At 44.4% G+C, this 21,625-nt stretch overlaps 1 protein-coding gene across 1 annotated transcript; it reads left to right on the forward strand.

The window, feature by feature from the left end:
* Positions 1-9,463: 9,463 nt before the first annotated feature.
* On the forward strand, positions 9,464-16,907 carry LOC124654161 (fatty acid amide hydrolase-like). Its single transcript, XM_047193190.1, has 18 exons — positions 9,464-9,833; positions 9,933-10,042; positions 10,341-10,401; positions 10,521-10,702; positions 10,921-11,050; positions 13,803-14,028; positions 14,166-14,354; positions 14,475-14,546; positions 14,678-14,720; positions 14,812-14,883; positions 14,985-15,065; positions 15,179-15,282; positions 15,388-15,480; positions 15,613-15,681; positions 15,767-15,831; positions 15,968-16,029; positions 16,144-16,239; positions 16,453-16,907. Exons 1-18 carry the CDS (start codon positions 9,734-9,736, stop codon positions 16,513-16,515), a joined length of 1,818 nt encoding a protein of 605 aa, XP_047049146.1. The 5' UTR covers positions 9,464-9,733; the 3' UTR covers positions 16,516-16,907.
* Positions 16,908-21,625: the final 4,718 nt, after the last annotated feature.

Raw genomic sequence — 21,625 nt, forward strand, 5'->3', positions numbered from 1 at the left:
TGAGTATTGGCATCGAGATCATCGATTTGAAGACATATATGTGATATGATCAAGAAGCAAAAAGGAAGATGGAGTTCTTATGTTGAACTCAACATTAGCCATGCTCTAGCTTTATGTGTTAAGCAATGAATTATTATGATCTTGAGTGCAGGATATGGCTCTAATTCGGTGTCATGATAGTCTCATGAGTTGAGCTATGGTTGACTAAGATTTAGAGCATGCAATCAAATAAAGAGTTCTTTATACACCTCAAGATAGTATGATAGAGCATGAGAAGATACAAGGTTGACCAATACGAAGAGTGGGGAATATATTCAAGTTTGGTCAACACATGAAGCATAAAGAATGTGCCACGTGAAGTCATGTGATATGGTAAGCTTTGTCAATTATGCTTTATGAACTAACCCATCATATGTGTGCCTTTGTGTTGTCTATGTGGGTTAGGTATCTTTCCATGGGTGTGCATCAAAAGTGAGATTTAATATAGCCCATGAGAGGATGAGATCAAGTGGTGATCATCATCAAGGTTGAGTTGGGCAAGTTCAAGATGAGCATCTCAAAAAGATCATATTCTTGAAGCTTTGACGTCCATTTTGTGATAATTTACATGTGAAGATGTGCTTAATGAAGCTATCCCATAGTGGCGTATGGGGGAACAAATTATGTGTCTTCACGAAGCAACAATGATGTAGTGAGGCTTTCCGACTTGAATGAAGCATGAAGCATCATCATCATGATCAAGCGGGATGCGCAAGGCAAAGGTATGGCCTTGCTAGGTTTTCCTTTTACCGGTCTCAAGGTGGTTGTTGGGAGATCGGGTTATAGGATAGATAGCCACACTATCAAGAGGGGCTTTCGGTTGGGTAACCTGATCACATCGTCTTAGGGAGCCCAATCCTTTACATGCTTTGCATCTCCCTATTCTTGTTGATTCTTGGTGTTTCTCCATCTGAGATTCTTGAGCTTGTTGCTAGATTTACAACAAGCCCAAGTTCATCGAAAACGGAATCCATATACATCTTCTATTGCGTTTTCGAGTTTGGAGGTTTTACTGGTGTCTCATTTATAGATAGGTCAAAACATTCATATTGTGGTTTTACTCCGTGGGTGGACAATGATGTTTCTATGCATAAAGTTGAAGGGATTGTTGTTCTGATTCCAACAAGCCCAAGATCATCGAAATCAGAGTCCGAACGCAAAAGATATCACTATTTTTGTAAACATGTTTTCCTGTTGGCGAGGCTCCTGGTCGACCGGCCGCCCCACCGGCCTACCCGGCACCACGCTCGGTGGCGCCGACTGGCTCACCGGCTGGCCCGGCACAGGCCGTCTCCCACGCCGGTGCCAACCGGATGCAATCCAGGAGCACTCAGTGCCCGCCTGGTGTCTCGCCCGGTTTCTGCCGGGCTGGCCCGGCGCCACGTCCGGCCTGACCGGCTCCCACCAGGATGCTCGGCGCCCCGGCCGGTGTGCCAGCCCTCCCGCCAGGATGCCCTAAAACTCTCATATTTGCCCCAAACGGTCATATTTCTTTTGTCTATAAAAGGGGCTTCTTCCCCAACAGTTTTCTAGGGTTCTTGAGCACGTTTTTTACCACCATTGTTGAACCTATTGAGCTTGATTCCTCTCCCTTGTCTCCTATGATTCTCGCATATACTTGGGGGATTTGAAAGAGGAGATCTAGATCTACAACCTCCTCCAATCCATTTCTCCTCTAAGTGAGGGGAACTGTTGGGATCTAGATCGTGGAGTCATTTGTTGATTTCCTCCATTGTTCTTCATCTATAATTCCATCCTAGCATTTTTTGCTTTGGTAGGATTTGAGTGTGAAGGATTTTAACACCTTTGATGTTCTTGCTTTGCATTATTTCATAGTGTTGAGCTCTCCACCATGATTTGTTCGAGTGAGAGACCGTGAGCTTGTTACTCTTGGAGGGTGACCTCCTAGTTGGCTTGGTTGGTGTCCCAGTGACCTCTTCGTGGAAGATTGTGAAGAGGTCCGGGCTTCTCCTTCGTGGAGCTTGTGAAGTGGTTTTGGAGCTTGCCATCTCCGGAGTGTAGGAAAAGCTAGCTATATGGAAAGGGCCATTATCCTTCGTGGAATTGGCTCGGAGAAGAAGATGAGCTTTCGTGGCGCTTGGGAAATCCTTCGTGGGATCCCACACCTCTCCAAACGTGACGTACCTTCCACCCAAGAAAGTGAACACGGGAATACATCTTCGTCTCCGCGTGCCTCGGTTATCTCTATACCCGAGTTTACTTTTATTTGTGATTTCCATCGAGCTTGAAGTTCATATATCCTCCTATCACTTGTTCTTCTTATATATCTAGTGCCTATCTTGCTTAGCTCTAGTTGTTGTTGTTGCACTTAGTTGAGCCTATCATATTTAGGTTTTGTGCTTCTAAAATAAATGTTAGTTCAACATAGTCTTAGTGCCACCTGTCTGCGAATGTGGGTAGGATTTGAACGGTATGTTTAGTATTTATAGCTATTTCAAAATTCGAGAAAAATGTTTAAACTTCACAAATTCATGTCAAATTCATTTTAACTTATAAAAATGCAAAAAAAGGTATCAAAATGTTTAGAAAACTGAATTATGTCCATTAAAAATATAATCTCAATTATTTTATAATAATAATTTAATTATTTAGTACTAATTATTTAAGCATTTTATTTTATCCTAAATACCAATAAAATTCAATAACTAGTTTAAAAAATTAAATTAAGTAATAAACATTTGGAAAATGAAGAAAACACTAAAAAGTAATTTTCTTTTATTACTTTACTCCACTAGTAGTATTAAATCCTTAAATTATATTGATCTTAATTCCCTTTTAAAAAGTGGTGATAAATAAAGAAAATACTAGAAGCCATCATTAACTTGGATTTAAAATATAATGCTTAGCTATAACCTTTACTCAACAAATTATTACTTTAAAATTGTATAAAAATTAGAAAACATAATTCCATTCTGAACTAAACCCTAATTCCATAAGTTTATGTGTCAGCTAAAACCTAGGAACTTATGAAATGCAATCATATTATCTTAACCCTTTACTCATAGATCCATACTTAGCAAATAAATGCATGCTCATGATCTTCATTGGGAAGTCCTTGGTAAGTCCAAGTTGTGGCGCAGCTCAGGTGAAATATCGAAATCACGTGATATGGCATTATGTAAATTTTCAGGTAACTATCATATGTAGGATTTCAGCATTCTTCATCAGCTGTTTGCGCAATCCATCTTCCATACCTAACCGCACACCATATGAAATTTTGTAACCATGCATTATTTCATCAGGTGATGACACTTACCGATTTCAAATCAAAATTAGAGCCATTATCATCTACATGGTTTGTCCTAAGAATCGAGATACCTGTCTAATTCTCTCACACAAACTTAGTAGATCGTTCTGCTCACCAGGGAGGCCTTCGTTGCAAGATTGCCAGCGTCCAGGAGCTTCCCTCGGGCACTCTAGGCTGCTCGGCGCGGCGGTGGCGGTAGCACAACACGAGGATGGCGAAGCAGGTCTCGGGGTCACCGTCCGCGGTGAGCAGAGGCAAGGCAGGGGAGGGTCCGACCCTTGCGTCAGTGGCTGTGAGAGTCGGCGAGACAGGGGAAGGTGCGTTCTTCGTGCCAGCGGAGGGGAACCAGGGCAGAGTTGGGGCCTGAGAGAGGAAGACGTGGTTCTCGCGCCGGCGGCGGGCGGTCGCATCGGGGATGGGAAGTAGTCTAGGCCGCGCTGGGTGGAGGGGCAGGGTACAGCTGGGCATGGGCAGCCCGGCCCGAACGACCCGACCCGAAAATCCTAGGCCGGGCCGGGTTGGGCTTGCACTTCGGGCCAGGCTCGGGCTTGATTTTTGAGCTTGAACATCGGGCCAGGCTCGGGCTTGCAATTTTTGCGATTTAGGCAAGGTTCGGGCCGGGCCGGGCTTTTGCTAGTTCGGACCGGGTTTGGGCTCGATTTATAGGCCCGACGGTCGGGCCGAGCCGGGTTCGGGCTTGACAATTTAGCTTCGGGCTTTTTCGGGCTTGGCCCGAAACCCGGCCCGGCCCGAGTTTCGCCCAGGTGTAAGGCAGGGTTGGGGGCGACTTCAAGGCCAGTAGTAGGGAGGTAGGGGCGTGCGCTCGCCGGTGACGAGGAGCAATGGAAAAGGGTACGAGCGGATGTGAGTGATGAAAAATATTGGGATGCGGCGTGTCGGATTAGAAATCAGGGATCCAAAAGGTACGTTATATCCGTGTGCGTCGGATTGGATGCGTCGTGCGGTCCAGTCTGTTTGGAGCACCCAACGGCGCAATCTATTCAGTCCGTGTTGGCTTTGGTCAGTTGGCCATTGCCTTCCAAATAACAAGGCAATTAAATTATAGAAAATTAAATATTATTCAAATAAAAATAATTCACAATCACACATATAGTTTTACAAATAAGACAATTCAATTAAATATCGAAAGAGACTATCCAAGTTGATTTCCCACGTGAGTCCACGTGTGCTCAACCAAATCAGTTTGAAGGCGATCATGGGTGGTTCGATCCCGGAATGAATTATGCATATGCAAGAAGTATTCACAAGAAGCTGCCCTGCTTGTGGCTCAACCAACTCACCCTAAAATTCCCAGTCACCGTCATAGATGTTGTCATCCTGCTCATACTCAACGATCATGTTGTGCAATATGCATGATGACACATGTTGTCATGAGCTCCCACATCCTCTCGGCGCTCCATGTTCTGATTGTGAATTGCGGGCCGCCTCTTGCTACTTTGCAAACTTATTGCATCTTTCATCTTCATGGTTACGGATTGTCTTCACCAAGGTTGCCCACGAAGGGTAAATACTATCAACTAGATAATAATCCTTATCATAAGAATGACCGTTGACCTTATAGGAAATTTGAGGAGCATTGCCTTCTGCAAGCCTAGCAAACATCGGGGAGCGATGTAGGACATTGATATTATTGTTGGATCCTGTCATGCCAAAGAAGAGTGCCAAATCCAGAGATCTTGCGACGCAACTGCCTCCAATATTACCGTGTACCCCTCTTTATGCCCTTTGAACATTTCTTGTCAACCAAAAATACAGTTATTCCACTTCCAATACATGCAATCTATGCTTCCCATCATACCAAGGAACCCCATCTTTTCGTTGATAGACAAGAGGACGGTAGTGTGTTCGGTGGTCGTATCTCTCAGATAAACTTTGCCAAACACCGCAATAACAGCGCTGCAAAACCTGTACATGGCCTCAATGTATGTGGATTCTCTCATGCGTAAGTACTTGTCAACAAGATCACCAGGTACTCCATGTGCAAGTTGGTGAATGGCTTTCGAACATTTTTGGTACGAGGAGAAGCCAACCTTACCGGTGCAATCGAGCTTGGCACTGAAGTAGTCATCATATGTCCTCACGCCATGAAGAATATCCAGAAACAACTTCCTGGATATCCGATACCGGCGATGCAATGTCTTCGCGTCGTAAATCGGATTGGTATGATGGAAATAGTCTCACATAAGGCTGGCGTGTCCACCGACTCAATCTCAGTTCTTGTTGGCCTTGCGCTTCACCGACGACCCACCTCTGCGCTTCGGCAACAGAAAATGGTCGTGCGCCATGCATGCAGCAGCGAGCAAGAGCTCGGTCTCACCATTGGACTCCTCGTATGGCGATGATTCAATGAAATTTTGTAGAAAAATTCGATTGCCTTCCTATTCATCTGTACAAGACAATGATATTTGATCACTTCAACGTTTATGCCCACGCCGGTGCAACAGAAGAGAAGAAACTTTAGATGCGATGCATACCTTGAAGTCGATGTGGCAACCGGATGAGTAGGTTGTGCGCGCACCGGCGAGCGAGCCGACCAAGCTTTGCGTCCTCAGAAAATTTGCTGCTCCGCCCGGTAGGGTGGAGGACAGTGCGTAGACAACTTCGGCTACGCACGCTGGGATGGGGAGCAATCAACGACTCTAGGGGGGCTGCTGCCGGCCAAACAAGATGCGTATACGGCATAGCCTGCTCGGCAACCGCCAACTACCACGGGCAACCGACAACCACCACGCCCGCTGGGAACTGATGACGCCAATGGCAACCGAAAACGTAGATGTTGATGCTGCCTGGGGGTGGGGGTGGAGAAGGCGGACAAGGGTTTGGGGAAGAGGAGAAGTTGGATTCATCCCACTGCCATGAGCGACCGTGTAGGCCAAAGGAAGGACAAGGGAGGACGTGCTCGCTATCCGACCCGATGCATCGGCTGCCCAAATTTGGGGCATGGATGGGTCGGTCCGCCCGAGTGGGTATGTTTACGTCGCTCCGATGGAGCGTGCGCGGGCTGTCCGTCCATCCGCGCGGACTGAATCGGAAACGCCACGACCGGATGAGTCGGCGCGCTGGAGATGTGTCCTCACCCACCGCTAGATTTTTTTAGTCTCACCCATGGAATGATGGAACTACGAATTATATCGGATGGACCTCGAAGAAAAAACATCATCAATGAATAAATATTAAATATGTTGCTTAGCTATTGTTTTCAAAGTAATTTTGGAACTAAGTATAATACACTTATGTGATATTAAATTTTACATAAAGACGTCGTAGGGATCATGCGCTCACATTATTGGGCATGATACACATTTAAGTGACTCGGTATAAAACTCAGCAAAAAAAGAAATAAAACTCAAAATAGACATTTTATTATCAGTATTAGATTATTTAGACATACGTTGCACGTGCACGTTTACTAATCAAAGTAGTATGCGCACACTGAATTATTTAAATTTTTCTAAAATTTTGAAATCTCATATTTTTTATTAGAAAAAAAAAAGAACGGGTGTGCCTCCACCAAATCCGGGTCAGACATTTCAAGATAAACAAAGAAAAGATACATAATCGTAAGTATTACGTAGCCTCAATCCATGTTGAGCCATTAATTCCGTGGCAACTTCTTCCAACCGTGGGTCGCCCACCGCAATAAGGCACGTCTGATTTGCATACTGAAAATGTTCTGAAATCTGAATATACTGCTCCACCATTTCTGGTGGTGGACATACACACCAACATGCATTCCCCGAGTTTGGCAGGCAATGCTGCCAAATGTTGCCTTTCACCACAAGATGCAAATACCTCCATAATCACGCATCATGGGTAACCTAGGCTTGCAGCCAGTGACTAGCGAGCACCACCACCTCGAGCTCGAGGCTTGCATATATACATCCAAGAAACCAGCCCTTGTCGTCTACATCAAGGCTAAGCTTGGATCTACATGCAATCAATGGCGAATAGGAAACCCTGACATGAAAGGAAAGGCTCAGCGGTATGTACAAGAGCATCAATGGGCCTCACTTTTGGGTGAGCATACAACAGGGTTTAATCATTTGGGGGCCGACAAGTTAATGCACCCCTAACCTTAAGGCTATTCAATGGGTTTAGGTTAGCCACACACGCATTTGCAAAGATACATCCATGGCAGAGAGAAAAGAAGAATTGAATGGACATGCGATGCAAATGGCGCAAGCAAGCACATCAATTGCATGCTGGAATAGTTGGTTGTTGCTGGTTCTTTCTTTCTGCCATCCCTTTTCCTCCGTATCATTTTCTCATGAGCTTCTAGAACATCTTTTTTGTGGTCATGAATTTTGGGCGTACATGCTTGCTTACCATTATAGTATAGTATATTAGAGCGGTTGACAACATTTATTGTCGATTCATTTAATATATGTTGATGTAGGCCTAATTTATTTATATAAAACTTTGTGTAGGCCGAGGAGTGGATTTTTTTTTCTATGGAGTGATATTCTTTACCAGTTTAGAGACGTTAAACTATTATATTTTGAGAAACATAGTATAAATGCACGTCCTCACACACACACGCTTACAGTTACCTCTATGAACGAACGCACACACCATACCTCTATGAACACCTCCAAAAACGGAGCTGACGGGATTTTTAAGATTGAGAAAGTTTGTACATGCGCCTCGTTATCAATGGCATCGCCGTGTGCCATGAAAGAATATTTAGACTTTATGAGATACACAGGTGTTAATCCTATCTAGGGTTTAAACTATAGTGAGTTGGAGGTACCACCACCCTTCTAGCAATCCAATCTCAAGTTGATTCTCAGCATCAAACTATTCAGTTAAAAAACATTGAAGATTTTTAGATATTTATTCAGAATCCCGATACGAAAATTACGTACTCCCTCTACTTATGGACAATAGTTGTTGGAATAACTGTTGTGTAGGGTGAGGAATGGAATTTTCCTTTGTAGTGATAATGTTTACTAAGTTCAAAACATCAAAATATATTCAGTAAAAAGTGAACAATTTTAGTTGTTTGTTTAGAATCCCTAACGAAAATTAGGTACTCCCACTACTTACTGGCCGGTATTGTTTGGAATATAATACTAATACAACCATACAACAAGTCTTCCTTGAGTGCAAGAATGAAAATCACCTAATAGCTGAATCACGTGGCCACTGAATTTGGCCCACATACCCAGTCAGCAACGCATCCGACCAGTGATTACTTTACCTTGAATCAATACTCTTTTCACTGTTGGAAACATAGGTTTTTGAAGTAAGGAACGGAAGCCTTAGTCCTTTTGGAGTAGTATTTTTTTATTTCTTTGTGCCGAGTATAGTTGACAGAGGAATGCGTCGAAGTACTAAGCCTTGGATTGACAATTGCACATCGTTTTCTTATAGGAACACGTAGGTAAATTGGAGCCGCGGAAACTGCTATGTCGATAAAGCGAATAATATAGTGCCAACTTAGCCATATCGCAGTCATACCACTCAAATACGGAAGCATATTCTACTCGTACATACGTGGGGTTAATTTTCACTATATTGGGTATTTATTTGTAGTATTGTTATTTCCTAAAGCAACTTTAAAAAATCATAGTCACTTTAGGATGCTTCCAGTTTATTTTTGCCGTGTGGTATACGTAGTAGTTGATAGAGAAAGGTGATAAAGTACGAGGCTTTGATTTGGCAATTCGGACATCTCTTAATTCTTAGATGGAACATGCAGGCAACATTGACCTTGCGAAACGGCTGTACCAATTAATGATATCGAAATCATTTTAAGTCAAGTAGTACATTGTATTTTTCTCTCATGAATACTTGTGGCCAATTTGCACTATATCGAGCTATATTATTTCTGTTATAGTCTAAAATAACTTTGAAGTTAGTGCTTAATTACACGCAAGAACAGAGTAATACTACGATGGCGTATCTGAGTGCTATTTTGAAGCTAAAGTATATGCCAAGTCAGACATGAAGAAAGGGACATGATTGTTTCTAAAGGAGAAAGGATACGATAATACTACATAACTAAGCTTAAAAATCGATGTGATCCACAAGGCAGATCATCGCCTTGCCGGAAGTTACCGTTGGGAACCACGCAACCGTTTTCGTCCCCGCCAAATTTGCAACAAGAAGATTCAGTGGCGATTGACACACCAACACTCTTTTTTCTCTCTCTCCATCTTACTTTCTCTCTCTATCGCTCGCTTTCAATCTGCCATTACTTATCCTTTTGTCCACTCCCCTCGGGTTAATTCTTCACCAAGAAATTACCTCTCCCTACCTCGTTGTCGTCGTCCTCCTCCTCGGCGCTCGTCGTCGTATATAAGCACCAATTTGTTTTTGTGCCTGTCAAGATTCAGACAGCCCGCAGAAGCAGTTCTTGTTGTTCCTGTCCAGCAGCGTCCTCTTGTTGTTGCCACAATCGCCATGGGTGTCTTCGGCTCGTCGGCGAAGGTGTACCAGCCGGCGGCGGAGGTTGACCTCGGCCCCGGCAGCAGCGAGCTCTACATCAGCCCCAATGTCAAAGGTTCGATTCAGCCCCCTGTCGCCACCGCCCATTTCGTGGTTACTCCTGTTGTTGGTGCTGAATTCTGGCGATTTTTTCCTTGTTGGGATCACCGATCAGCTCCTCGGGTCGCCGGGCTTCTGGTGAAGATCTTCGTATGGGTCCTCGAACTGCCTATCGTTGGATGGGTCTTGCTTTACATCCTCAAGAAGGATAACCTCATCAACAAGGTGCAACTGCGACATCTCTAATGTTCTTCCTCTCTCTTTCTCTTCTTTTCTTCTGTCTGGCAATGGGAGACGACAGCCACTTCATCCTGATTTTCAGCTCACCATGCGTACTGCATGTCGAGGTTTCAACTGTAAAGTTCACTAAAGTTTCATAAAAATTCTGTGTGAAAACAGTTTTACAACAGAAATTTCGCTGTTCCTCTTCACTTTCTTGCAGTAGTCCCATCCCATGAAAAACCTGTCTGCTCTGACTCGAGTTTTCTTTTCTTTTCTGACTTAATAAACCCACTGTCTGCAGCTTGTCTCCGAGGCCGAGATCCCTGAAACTCCACTGTTCACTGCAACGCACAGCTGGGAAGGTTCTGCAGCACCCTGATGACACCAAATTCCTTCCTTAATTTCAGCAGTCAATTTATATTCTTATTTCTTCAGTGGATCTGATTCAGACAAAACATTTTTACTGCTGCTGCTGCTGCAGATACCCCAGAGCAGAATGTCAGCCTGACGAAGCCCGATTTGTCGCCTGCTGAGCGCGTGCAGGAGGCCGTCAGCTGCCTCCCCGAGCGCCTCGAGTCGACGCTCGCCACCGACGGCCTGAAACGCTGGACGATCAGGGACTTCTCCAATGCCTACAGCTCTGGAGAGATCACACCTGTTCAGGTCCGTTCTAGCTTTGCATTGCTGTTGACAGCAGGTGTAAGGTTCACGCAATAATTCACTCCTCATAATTCACTGTCCTTGGCTAGTGAACAATCATTCAGGGCCGTGCAAGTTTAAGTAGATAGCAGATGCATTCTTCTGTGAATTGCTGACAAGTACTGCATGATTTATGACTAGTAAGTGAATCATCGTCGATGAGCGGACATGTTTTCTTGCAGGTGGCCAAGAGGTTCCTGGCTGCAGTGAAGGAGTCCTCAGGCCCTACCCTGAACATGGGCTTCTTCATCAGCTGCGACCCTGAGGACATCATGAAGCAGGCTGAAGAGTCTACCCTCAGATACCAGAGAGGTAAAAACCAAATCTGCATTTCTTTATATTACACAGCAAAAAAACTACATCAAATAAAGCATGATGGAGCAAACGAAATCATCTAAAGCAGATCATGCTGGCAGAAACAGACTTACATGAAACAGAGCATGATGGCAGAAACAAAATTATATAAACCAGAGCATTGTGTCAAAAACAAAATCATATGAGACAGAAGAATAATGGTGACATAATAGGGCAAGGGCAGAACTGTTCCTCAACCAACAAATCACCCATCCTTCCATCTCGCTCGATTCTTGCCTTCTCAGTTGCTTTGACATGTACACATCACCAACCAAACTGTACACCCACTTGGTGCCAACCAATCAATACCTACACATACGCCCCATCCAGGAACACAGCACAGCCAGAACCTGTCCAAGAAGTTCCTGAATTTTCCACTTTTTTACCTCTGGTAAACTCATTTTTCAAAAACTGATTAGTCCTAGAAAAAACTGAATGGAGAGAAAGAGAAGGAAGCTGGTCAAATGAATGGTGTTGGTTACATGTTGTTGTCTACGAAACAAAGAAGGGATGTGAGTCAGTTACTACAGTATCAGCATGCTAAATGTCACAATCTAGGGGATTTTTGTTCATCTAAAAAATGTCACAATCTAAGGGATTTTTGTTCTCTTTGCACAGTCGAAGATGACTGATTCCCACTATGAGAGGGTACATGTCATTGGAGCGCTGGAATTTTAGAGGGTTTAAGGACATAGAATCATGTAGAAAAATCTTCGTTGTAACCTTTTTAAACAGGAGAAAGCCGGTTGCCTGCAACTGAAGATATTAAATCATTCAGTACAATATTTCGTATATACCATGGCACTAGAGTAGACTAGACACCTGATGGAAAAGGCATTTCCATTTGAAGCAGAGTAACTCATATGTTGTGCATTCATATAAGATTGGACCGTGATTCCTGGACAATCATACTGTTATGTTCATGTCGCACCTTAAGAACCTAGCTTAGCTGTGGATGGATCCGAAAGGACGCGAGCTTGAGCTTGTGTTCGTTTTTATAAGAAAAAATATCTGTGTACAGAAATGGTCGACAGAGACTGACCGTTTTGTTTGTTGCACTAGCGTATACTCCAGCCTGAAGATACACATTTATTGCTAACCGATAAGTTAGTTGTGATCTGCTCATGTGATTGCAGGTCAATCAGGGCTTTCGCATGCAGGAGTTATGGCTAGAGTTATGAGATTTCGTGTTAGGCCAAGGTCTAATTAGAGAAAGGGACGTGTAGCTTCGTAGTACGTACGTACAGAGGAAAGGAAGAGGTTGCCTGCATACATGCATATGCAACAGCACAACATACTGATCCATGCTAATGTGAGCACACCATACTGATCCAACTCGTGTATAACCTACAGGAAGTTGGAAACTCTAATTGTGTTATAAACAAAATATTTGTGGCAAGTTTAAATAGCTCAATTCTCAATATAAAACACAAGAACCTATCTGGATTTGAGCCTTGAGCCGTGAACTAGCATCAACCATCCAATCCCCAAACACATATTTGAGATTTGGTGATGCTAGGTTGAAAGCTACATGAACAATATGCCACGAAAGACTGAAAAATTAAGAAAATACTATGTTCATTATCACAGTAGCAACACATCTTACTAACATCCATATCCCCTTGGATACTTTGTCTTTTGATTAAAAAATTCCCCTCTAATAAGTGTTGAAAAAATGTTAAACTTCATTAAGGAAGTGTTTTTTATTGCTATTCTCAAGTCATCATCCATTGACCTAATCAAAGGATGGTCGGAAACATGTAGCTTCCAGTGGAGCACATCTGATTGCCGAGAAAGATTAACACCCTATAATCTCTGGACTATTTAACCAGATCATCCACTTATCCCCCTTACCATTTCGGAAAAAAAATCCACTTATCCCGTGTAAGTTGCCGCCAAAATTTGATATGTCAACAAGACCCTGACTCCTCTATGTTCAACGCACCGTAGAAATATAGGACCCTCTTAGTCACCTCAAAGAAGGATAACTAACATAAACACAACTAAACTAATGAGCACAACAATTAGGAGAACAAGTTGTCCATCATGGGATAAAACTAAAAACTTACCTTTCCGGCTGCTGATTCTTCCTTAGACAAGTCAAGTCTTCCTTATTAAGGAGCTTGCGAGCGTGGATAGAGACGCAAAGAGGGTGATTTTATTGTTGATTGTTGTTACACTATATTATCCATGCCATGCTCCATGAAAATAATAATGTAAATGGGTACGCCATCATCTGGATAATGATACGTCTTCAACATACTCATCCTCCTTTGTTGGAGCAATGAATATAGCCGGTTTGCCAGCCACAATACTAAAGACATGAGAGGCATGCTATCAAACTCATGCATGCACAAAGTCCATTGGAGAAAAAGGTTGCGGTTAGTCCACAGTCAGATGGTATCGTCAATCAGTTGCAGCTCATATTGCAACTCGCACAAATCACGAAACAAATCTAACAGCCTACTACACTTGTAACTGAAAAACATCAACTCATATGTACTGTTCACCATGCAATCGAACTTAACCGAGCGCTATAGTTTCTAGAACTAGCAAAACCGAGTAAAAAATATTCGACTTTATCATGTCTTGGGTGAAAAATATAGGATCTCTCTTTTCTTCGGAGAACTTATGGCAACCCTTATGATTTTCACTTGTCTGATTTTCTCACATGTGTTGTCCCTTTCCCTTTGTACCTCGACTACTGCAGGGGCACCTTTGTCTGCGCTGGACGGCGTGCTGGTGGGAGTGAAAGACGAGATCGACTGCCTGCCCTACCCCACGACGGGGGGCACGCGGTGGCTGGGCAAGGCGAGGCCATGCGAGGCGGACGCGGCGTGCGTGGCGCAGCTGCGCGCGTGCGGCGCCGTCCTCGCCGGCAAGACCAACATGCACGAGCTCGGCGCCGGCACCAGCGGCATCAACCCGCACCACGGGTACGCGACGTCCCCTTCCGCCGAACCTTTTCTCGCCGCCACGTGCATCTCGCCTACCGCCCACGTGGCGCGCGCGCACGGACACGTGCCGCAGCAAATGCCGCGGCGTGCTGACAGCGTGTCCTGGGTGCGTGCAGGTCGGCGAGGAACCCCTACAACGTCGGCAAGGTCGCCGGCGGATCCTCCAGCGGCTCCGCCGCCGTGGTCTGCGCGGGGCTCTGCCCCATCGCGCTCGGCGTCGACGGAGGTGGCTCCGTCCGGATGCCCGCGGCGCTCTGCGGCGTGGTCGGCTTCAAGCCCACCGCCGGACGGCTCTCCAGCGCCGGGTAAGCTGAACACCAATATCACTACGTGCTATAGAAAACTGCCGTGGATTACCTGTGTCTTGTGGGAGCAGTCAACATTCTCAAACGTTCGTCACTGATCTGTACGAGAGTGTTTTTCAGGGTTCTTCCGTTGAATTGGACTGTCGGGATGGCGGGGATCTTGGCAGGGACAGTGGAGGATGCTGCCATCGCGTTAGTGACCACTCTCTCTCTCTCTCTCTCACACACACACACACACAAACTTGTCTTCTTTTCAGATTTGCAGTATGCAATGCATTATCTGAAAAATACTAACAAACAATGTGTTGCATTGTGTGTCTCAGTTACTCAGCTATCGCTGACCAGTCCCAGCCATCCTACCTGAGGGTATATCAAATGCCTTTTATTTCTTAAGTCATTTCAATTGCATAGCATTCACTGAATCTTGAATTGCTGACATCCTGTTGTGCCCTTGCAGCCTGAGCTGAATCTGCCTTTGCTGACGTCCACGCCCTCGATTAGCAACGTCAAGCTAGCGAAATCTGCAAAAGTATGATTCTTTCGAGTTAAAAAGATTTGTTAATTGAGTCCAAGGGAGATTCCTGAATTCACCATGAGCTAATTAAACGCTGCAATACAAATAAAATACAGTGGTTTAACGACAGTTCAGACGACATCAGGGCCTGCTGTGACAAAGCTCTTCAGACTCTCTACACACAGTACGGTTGGGAGGTAAGAGACTACTGAGATCCTGTGGTAGAAATTCTGTCAGCAATTCTCTCCCATGGTAGATCCAAGTAGGGAGGATTTTTGAGTTGTTTTTGTGATGATTTCTTGGCTGCCAGACCCTGGAGGTGACGGTCCCTGAGATCGAAGAAATGCGGCTCGCGCACTATGTGACCATCGGTTCGGAGTGCACTGCTTCGCTTTCTAAGTATCTGGACAAATTGTAAGCAGCTCATACTACTTACTGTATTATTACGCATTTGAATTGTGCATATAACATATGGATCAACTGACTTACTGAATTAACATGCCCGGTGAACTATAACAGGAAGAGGTCCGAGATCGGGTGGGACGTGAGAGTTGCGCTGGGTGTCTATGGTTCATTCAGCAGCAGGGCTTACCTCAACTCACAAAGACTCCGGTACGCTGTCACTCTGCGAGATGGTCTCTTTAACCAATAGAGTAGTGATTAATTTGTTGCTAACACGGAATGCTTGGTTAACGTTTATTGATGGTTCGTTCCTAGTATCTGACTGTGCTTTTCACTTTTCAGGAACCGTCAGATGTTCTTCCACAAACAAATCTTCAAGACAGCAGATGTCATCGTTTCACCAATGACCGGGTATTTACTTATTCATTTTTCATTACTTTTGAGAATACTTACTAAAATTCTAGTGTTCATAATTGGTTATCAACCCCTTGTGCAGTGTGACTGCCCCCGCACTACAAGATGACGCGCTAAAGACCGGAGAACTCGACTACATAAATGGAGGTAATTCTAACTAACCAGAATTCAGTAAAAACATCCAGCAACTGCATGAGTAGCACCATGTCTCTATCCTAATTTCCTAAATATTTGTGCGGCGAAATAATTTTCTAACTCGGTGCTATGTTTTCTCCAATCAAAGCTGCGTTGATTCGCTACTCGATAGCAGGGAACTTCCTCGGTTTGCCAGCGATAACTATCATGGTAACACACATATCTGAACATATTCTGAACATGTTCTCTACCATCTTCAGAAAAGAATTTGCACAATGTCGTAAGAGGTGACAAGTTAACAGTGTTAGCAAAACAATATGCCAGGTTGGGCAGGATAAGGCCGGGCTACCCATCGGGCTTCAGTTCATCGGCAGACCGTGGTCTGAAGCGACTCTGCTCCACATCGCATTCGCAATGCAGGCAAGATTTGTTCAGAGAAGCAACTCTTTGCCAAAAGAAACAGTGAAAATGCAAAATACTTCCGCCCTTTTTCTTTTCCAAATCCCGAAAAAATAATTTTAACATGAAATCCTGAAAAAAAAAGCAAGTTCAAATGAAAATTTCTTCATTCCATTGTTTCGACGAAACAGACTTTCAGATACTAATCATTCAAATATCTTCTGACTCAATCAGGAAGCCTGCAGCAAGAACCACAGAAAGCCTGCGGTGTTCTATGATCTCCTCAAGAAAGACTGATGAGAGAATGACCGGAAGACAGGAATATGCAGATACGTCGATGGCTCATCGTTTTGATCAGGTACCTAAGAAGAAGAATACTGTAACATTGATGTGAAGGAAATGCATTGTTCCAGCAACTGAAGGAGGCAGCTTACCTTCAGTTTGACTACCCTGTAACAAGATTCTTCCATTTGGGTAAAGTATATGATCTGAATGAACAGGAAGCAAAAATAGTTCGAGTGCAGTAGCAGTTAGGCTTAAGAAATTCAGTTCGATGTGAGAAGTCTGTGTGAAATGATGTCTGCACCCATTGTGCAAAACATTGTGTATAGTGTGGAATCTCGTATGTGTTGACGGCTTGAGACCTTGCATAGCAAGATTTTCTTGGCAATGGCATTTTTGTGCACAAATTCTTGGCATCTGCTCCAGCCTGAAAATAGTACTGTATCCAACTGTCACTAACGTGTGGCCATAGCCCCGCTCACACGATGATCTTTTGAGCGGGCATATTTAATTTGATGAAGAAAAAAAGTATTACCTCTAAATAATTTTAGATGTCTTAGATTTGTGAAAATTTAGATGTATGTAAATAATTTTAAGCGTACACATACATCTATGGACGAAGGTTTTTCTGTCTATTAATGGCTGAGTTAAGTTTTGCTCTTATCTCAAACAAAGTGGACCGTTGGTTTCAAGCACGAATAATCTGATCAAAAGAAGCGGAATTACAGTTTACGGATGCAAATTAAACTGACTCAACATCATCTAACTTTACTTTATTTTCAATTTTAGAGCGGAATTTAGTTGCACTGCTTTCTAGTACATGTGCCTCTCTGGCACTTGGGCCCACTGGAGCGATGGTCAACAAAGTTCAGCAGAAACTTGGGCATCGGATGGTTTTTTAGATACAACTTTCTGGTAGCTATGCAGAAATTTGAAATAATGCGAATTGAGTTCAGTAAATTAACCTACGAGGCCAAAAATAATGTTCTCTTTAATCTGACGAAGAGCTTCGAAGTTCCCTCATGGATCATTGGATATTTGGATCATATATCATCTTGAGAAAAATGCCCATTCCAAAATATAAGACGTCTACACATTTTGAAAGTCAAAGTTTAAAAAAATAATATTAACATCTATAAAACCAACTCAATATATGTGATGGTCATTGTGGTCGAGCTGACGATGAAAAAAATGCTTCGTAGGAGGCACTTCATGGCATATTTTATGTGTTATTCTCTCCTTGATCTTTCTTGTTTGGTTTAGGGCTTGTAGCTAGTTCTTCGATAGAAGTCTCCTTTTGAGAAATGTGTTCATATTTTGTTGAGGTATGGGGTTCAACCCGACGTTGAGCTCGATTGACCTTATTACTTGTGAAGAACCGGCATCACATACAACATTTTGAACAATTCGCTCCGCTTAGGATCTATTATTCTCATCAAACTACACATCACAAGATACCTTCAACGACACTTTGAACAAGGCTCGTGGAGATCAAGATGTATCCCGGTGTTCACTTGCTTGGAGGAAGCTATGTCACCGTTGAAGAGCGGAGTTGCCGGTTATCACAAAGGACTCATGAACGCATTGAAATCTCACCTTCTTCACCTTGAGCCTCCACCATGAATTAAGAGCTCAATCAGTAGCGGTAGTCCTTTACCTCCAAATCCTGACAAACTATTCCTCGAAGCAAATTTACTACCTGACAGCTTGTGGGGAACCTACATGTCTAGGGTTTCCCACAAACCTAAAAGTAATAAGCTAACACGATGAACTCAAGGGAGAATCACTTTTAGCTGGGTGGGATCATATATTGGACGTCCTCTTTCCTTCCCCCGAAGGGGTTTGAGTATGGTTGGGGGAATGGGGGGAGAGCAAAGGAGAAAAGAATCTTAGCTTGGTCAGCCTACCACTTCATGAAAGAAAGAGTGACCTTCATAGTCTAATAGAAAATGTTACTCTTTGGAGCAAAATAGAGCGGTCAGTTTTAAATTGGTCTAACCAGCCCTAAGACCGGCCCAGGATCAGGCCAGTCTGAAATCGTGTTGTGCAATCTAGTTCACTTCTAGTCTTATTCGATTTAAACCGATCCAGTTCAATTAAATTTTCGTTCCAATCAGAACAAAACCAGACGCCCTAAAAAAGCTTTAGCGAAGTATATTACCTTCCTCTAAATATGGTGGAGATATTTGGTGGTGGTGGTGGATCTATTTGGTGGTGGGATGTGTATATAGGATTTTAAGATCATCCCCCATCAAACTCATTAAAATCACCCCTCTTAATAATATGGTGCTCCTATTGAACCAAAGAAAAGTAAACGAAATACAAAATATAGTTTGTTTATAAACGAGATGGTTTTCTAGTTCCTTCGTGAAGTGAGCCGGTGGACCACAACTAGTCCGGCCCCAACGTAGCTCCACCTTGGGTCCACCTCGAGCAAATTTGTTTAGGTGTGATAAACTTCACCATGAGTTATTGAGCGGGCCCTACGTGAAGTGAGCTCACCAACAAGAAGGTAGAAGTCTAAGTGACACTAATGTACTCCTTTCATTCTAAAATAAGTGTCTCGCCCATTTTTCTACATATAGTTATGTTTATAATTAAAATAGATCTTGATATATTTGCATCTAAATAAAACCATAACACTTGTTTTAGCACGGAGGGAGTAACGTCTAGTGCTGCCCGCCTCTGCGATGAAGACATAGTCACACCAAGGACTTGAATTTCAAATTCATCCCGTTTGTTCTCTTTTACTTACAAGGTTTTTTTTGCGGGTAAAACCAGACCTTTATTAATCAGACAGGATTACAAGGGACTCATCAACAAGTGTCTGCGCAACACACTCAGGACCTGATCCGAGCCAAAACTGTGTGATGTGCTCTGCCCTTTCCATGTTAGCAAGGCCTGACTACGGTCTACTTTTACAAAATTACAAACTCTACTACCACTAGCTAACTCTTTAATTTCAGAGATACTATGAAGAAAGGGCGACCGATCTTGGTCCTTGGCTGAAATCGCTGAGATCAACTAGGAACAATCCGATTCAACCATGATTGGCAACTAAGTATGAAGCATCCCAAGCTCCAAGCCTTCTAGGCAAGCTAGAATTTCCGCCTCAAGAGGTTGTTCGCATGATAGAAGTGAGCGGCACACCGAGAAAATTACTGAACCGGTAGAGTCGCGTAATACCATGCCAGTACTAGAACCATTATCAATCTTAAAAGAACCATCTATCGACAACTTCGCCCAACCCGAAGGGGGTTTAAGCCAAGGTTTATCCCATGGTTGCTTTACTGAACACGGCGTTGTTGGCTCAACTCCTATTGACAGCATCAGCCCTTTACCTTTTAACATTTGGTCAATTGGAGTATCCTTGATTGATCCCAAAATCTTCATATAGTTACAAAGGAACTTCTTCGAACTCTCCGTAGACGAAATTGGTTTGTCATAAGTTACCTCATTCCGTTCATGCCAAGCCCTCCATGCCACCAACATAGTGTGATCAATCATTTGAGTCGGTACAGAGAGAAGAACGGAACGGAACCAGGACATGGAGGAGACTTGCAAAGTGGCCTCTTGTGGGAGGAGCCAACACTCTCTCATAGAATGCCAAAGACGGCCCCAGGCCTCCTTCCCTGATTACTATTTTTCCATCACAAATAGCGGGGGATGGGTTCTTCTCACCCCCACTCTCTGTTTCTTTTCCCCACTCCTTGAGAGTCTCCCGTGCAAGGCCGGGCCGATCCCGAGCCTTCCCCGGCGGCGCAGCCGGCCGGAGATGGCAGAGGAGAGGTGCCGGAACCCCCCATGTACATAGTAGTAGTAGGCTTCTGCACGTATCTCTAGTTTTCGGTGTTCTGCTGGTTTGGAGTCGAGCTCTGGATCTCCTGGGCCAGATCTGGTGCTCTCCGGCGGTTCTCCTTCCCGTGGAGCTCCAGTGGTCGGAGCCGGAGGTGGAGAAGGCGATCCTTGCCGGCATCTCCTTGAATAAGGTCCGTTCTTGCAGATCTAGCGGCGGCGGTCAGCACTTGAGCTTGCTCCCTCCTGTTCGTCATGGAGGCGATGAAGGAAGTATGTCGATGTCTGTTGATTGGATTCGTAGCATAGAAAACAAAAAATTTCCTACCGCAAGAACGAAAACCAAGCCAAGATGCAATCTAGAAGATGGTAGCAACGAGGGGATCACGAGACTAACCCTTGAAGATTTCCAAAGCCTACGAGATTAGATCTCGTTGTTGCAGAAGATGATCACTTGCCGCTTTCAAAAGCGCGTAGAAGATCTTGACGGTGCCACAATCGGGCAGCACCTCCGTACTGGTCACACGTTCGGTGTTGATGAAGACGTCCTTCTCCCCATTCCAGCGGGCAGCGGAAGTAGTAGATCCTCCTCGGAATCCCGGCAGCACGACGGCGTGGTGACGGTGGTGGTGGAGATCTCCGGCAGGGCTTCGCCAAAGCGTATGCGGGAGAGGTGGTGGAGGAGGGCTGCTAGGGTTTGGGGAGAGGGGGCGCCGGCCACTATAGGGGGCGGCCAAGGCTTTGGTGTAGCCGGGCCCCTCTCCTTGCTCCTCATTATATAGGTGGAACCCCCAAGTGTTGGACTACAAGTCTTCGAATAAGACCCCAACCCAAAAACTTCCATATGGTGGGAAACCTACCCAAGGAGGGATTCCCACTCAAGGTGGGATTCCCACCTTCCCTTGGAAGGGTGTGGCCGGCCACCATGGGGGAGTCCACCTAGGACTCCTCCCCCTTAGGGTTGGCCGGCCATGCTAGGTGGAGTCCCTCCGGGACTCCGCCTTCCATAGTGATTTCTTCCGGACTTTTCTAGAACCTTCTAGAACCTTCCATAAATGCACCGGATCATTTTCAAACTTATAAAATTACTTCCTATATATGAATCTTATTCTCCGGACCATTCCGGAACTCCTCGTGATGTCATGGATCTCATCCGAGACTCCGAACAAAACTTCGAACTCCATTCCATATTCCATATCTACTTAAACGACATCAAACGTTAAGTGTGTCACCCTACGGTTCGCGAACTATGCAGACATGGTTGAGACTTCTCCGACCAATAACCAATAGCGGGATCTCGAAATCCACAATGGCTCCCACATATTCAACG

Source organism: Lolium rigidum, chromosome 5 (assembly GCF_022539505.1).
Source record: "Lolium rigidum isolate FL_2022 chromosome 5, APGP_CSIRO_Lrig_0.1, whole genome shotgun sequence".
NCBI lineage: Eukaryota > Viridiplantae > Streptophyta > Magnoliopsida > Poales > Poaceae > Lolium > Lolium rigidum.

Excerpts from the sequence above, each read along its gene's own strand:
- LOC124654161 (XM_047193190.1), top strand. The coding sequence starts at position 9,734 with ATGGGTGTCTTCGGCTCGTCGGCGAAGGTGTACCAGCCGGCGGCGGAG. Across the intron at positions 14,884-14,984 it reads AGCTAGCGAAATCTGCAAAA|TGGTTTAACGACAGTTCAGA; the intron begins GTATGATTCTTT and ends AATAAAATACAG. Across the intron at positions 15,481-15,612 it reads CTCAACTCACAAAGACTCCG|GAACCGTCAGATGTTCTTCC; the intron begins GTACGCTGTCAC and ends TTCACTTTTCAG.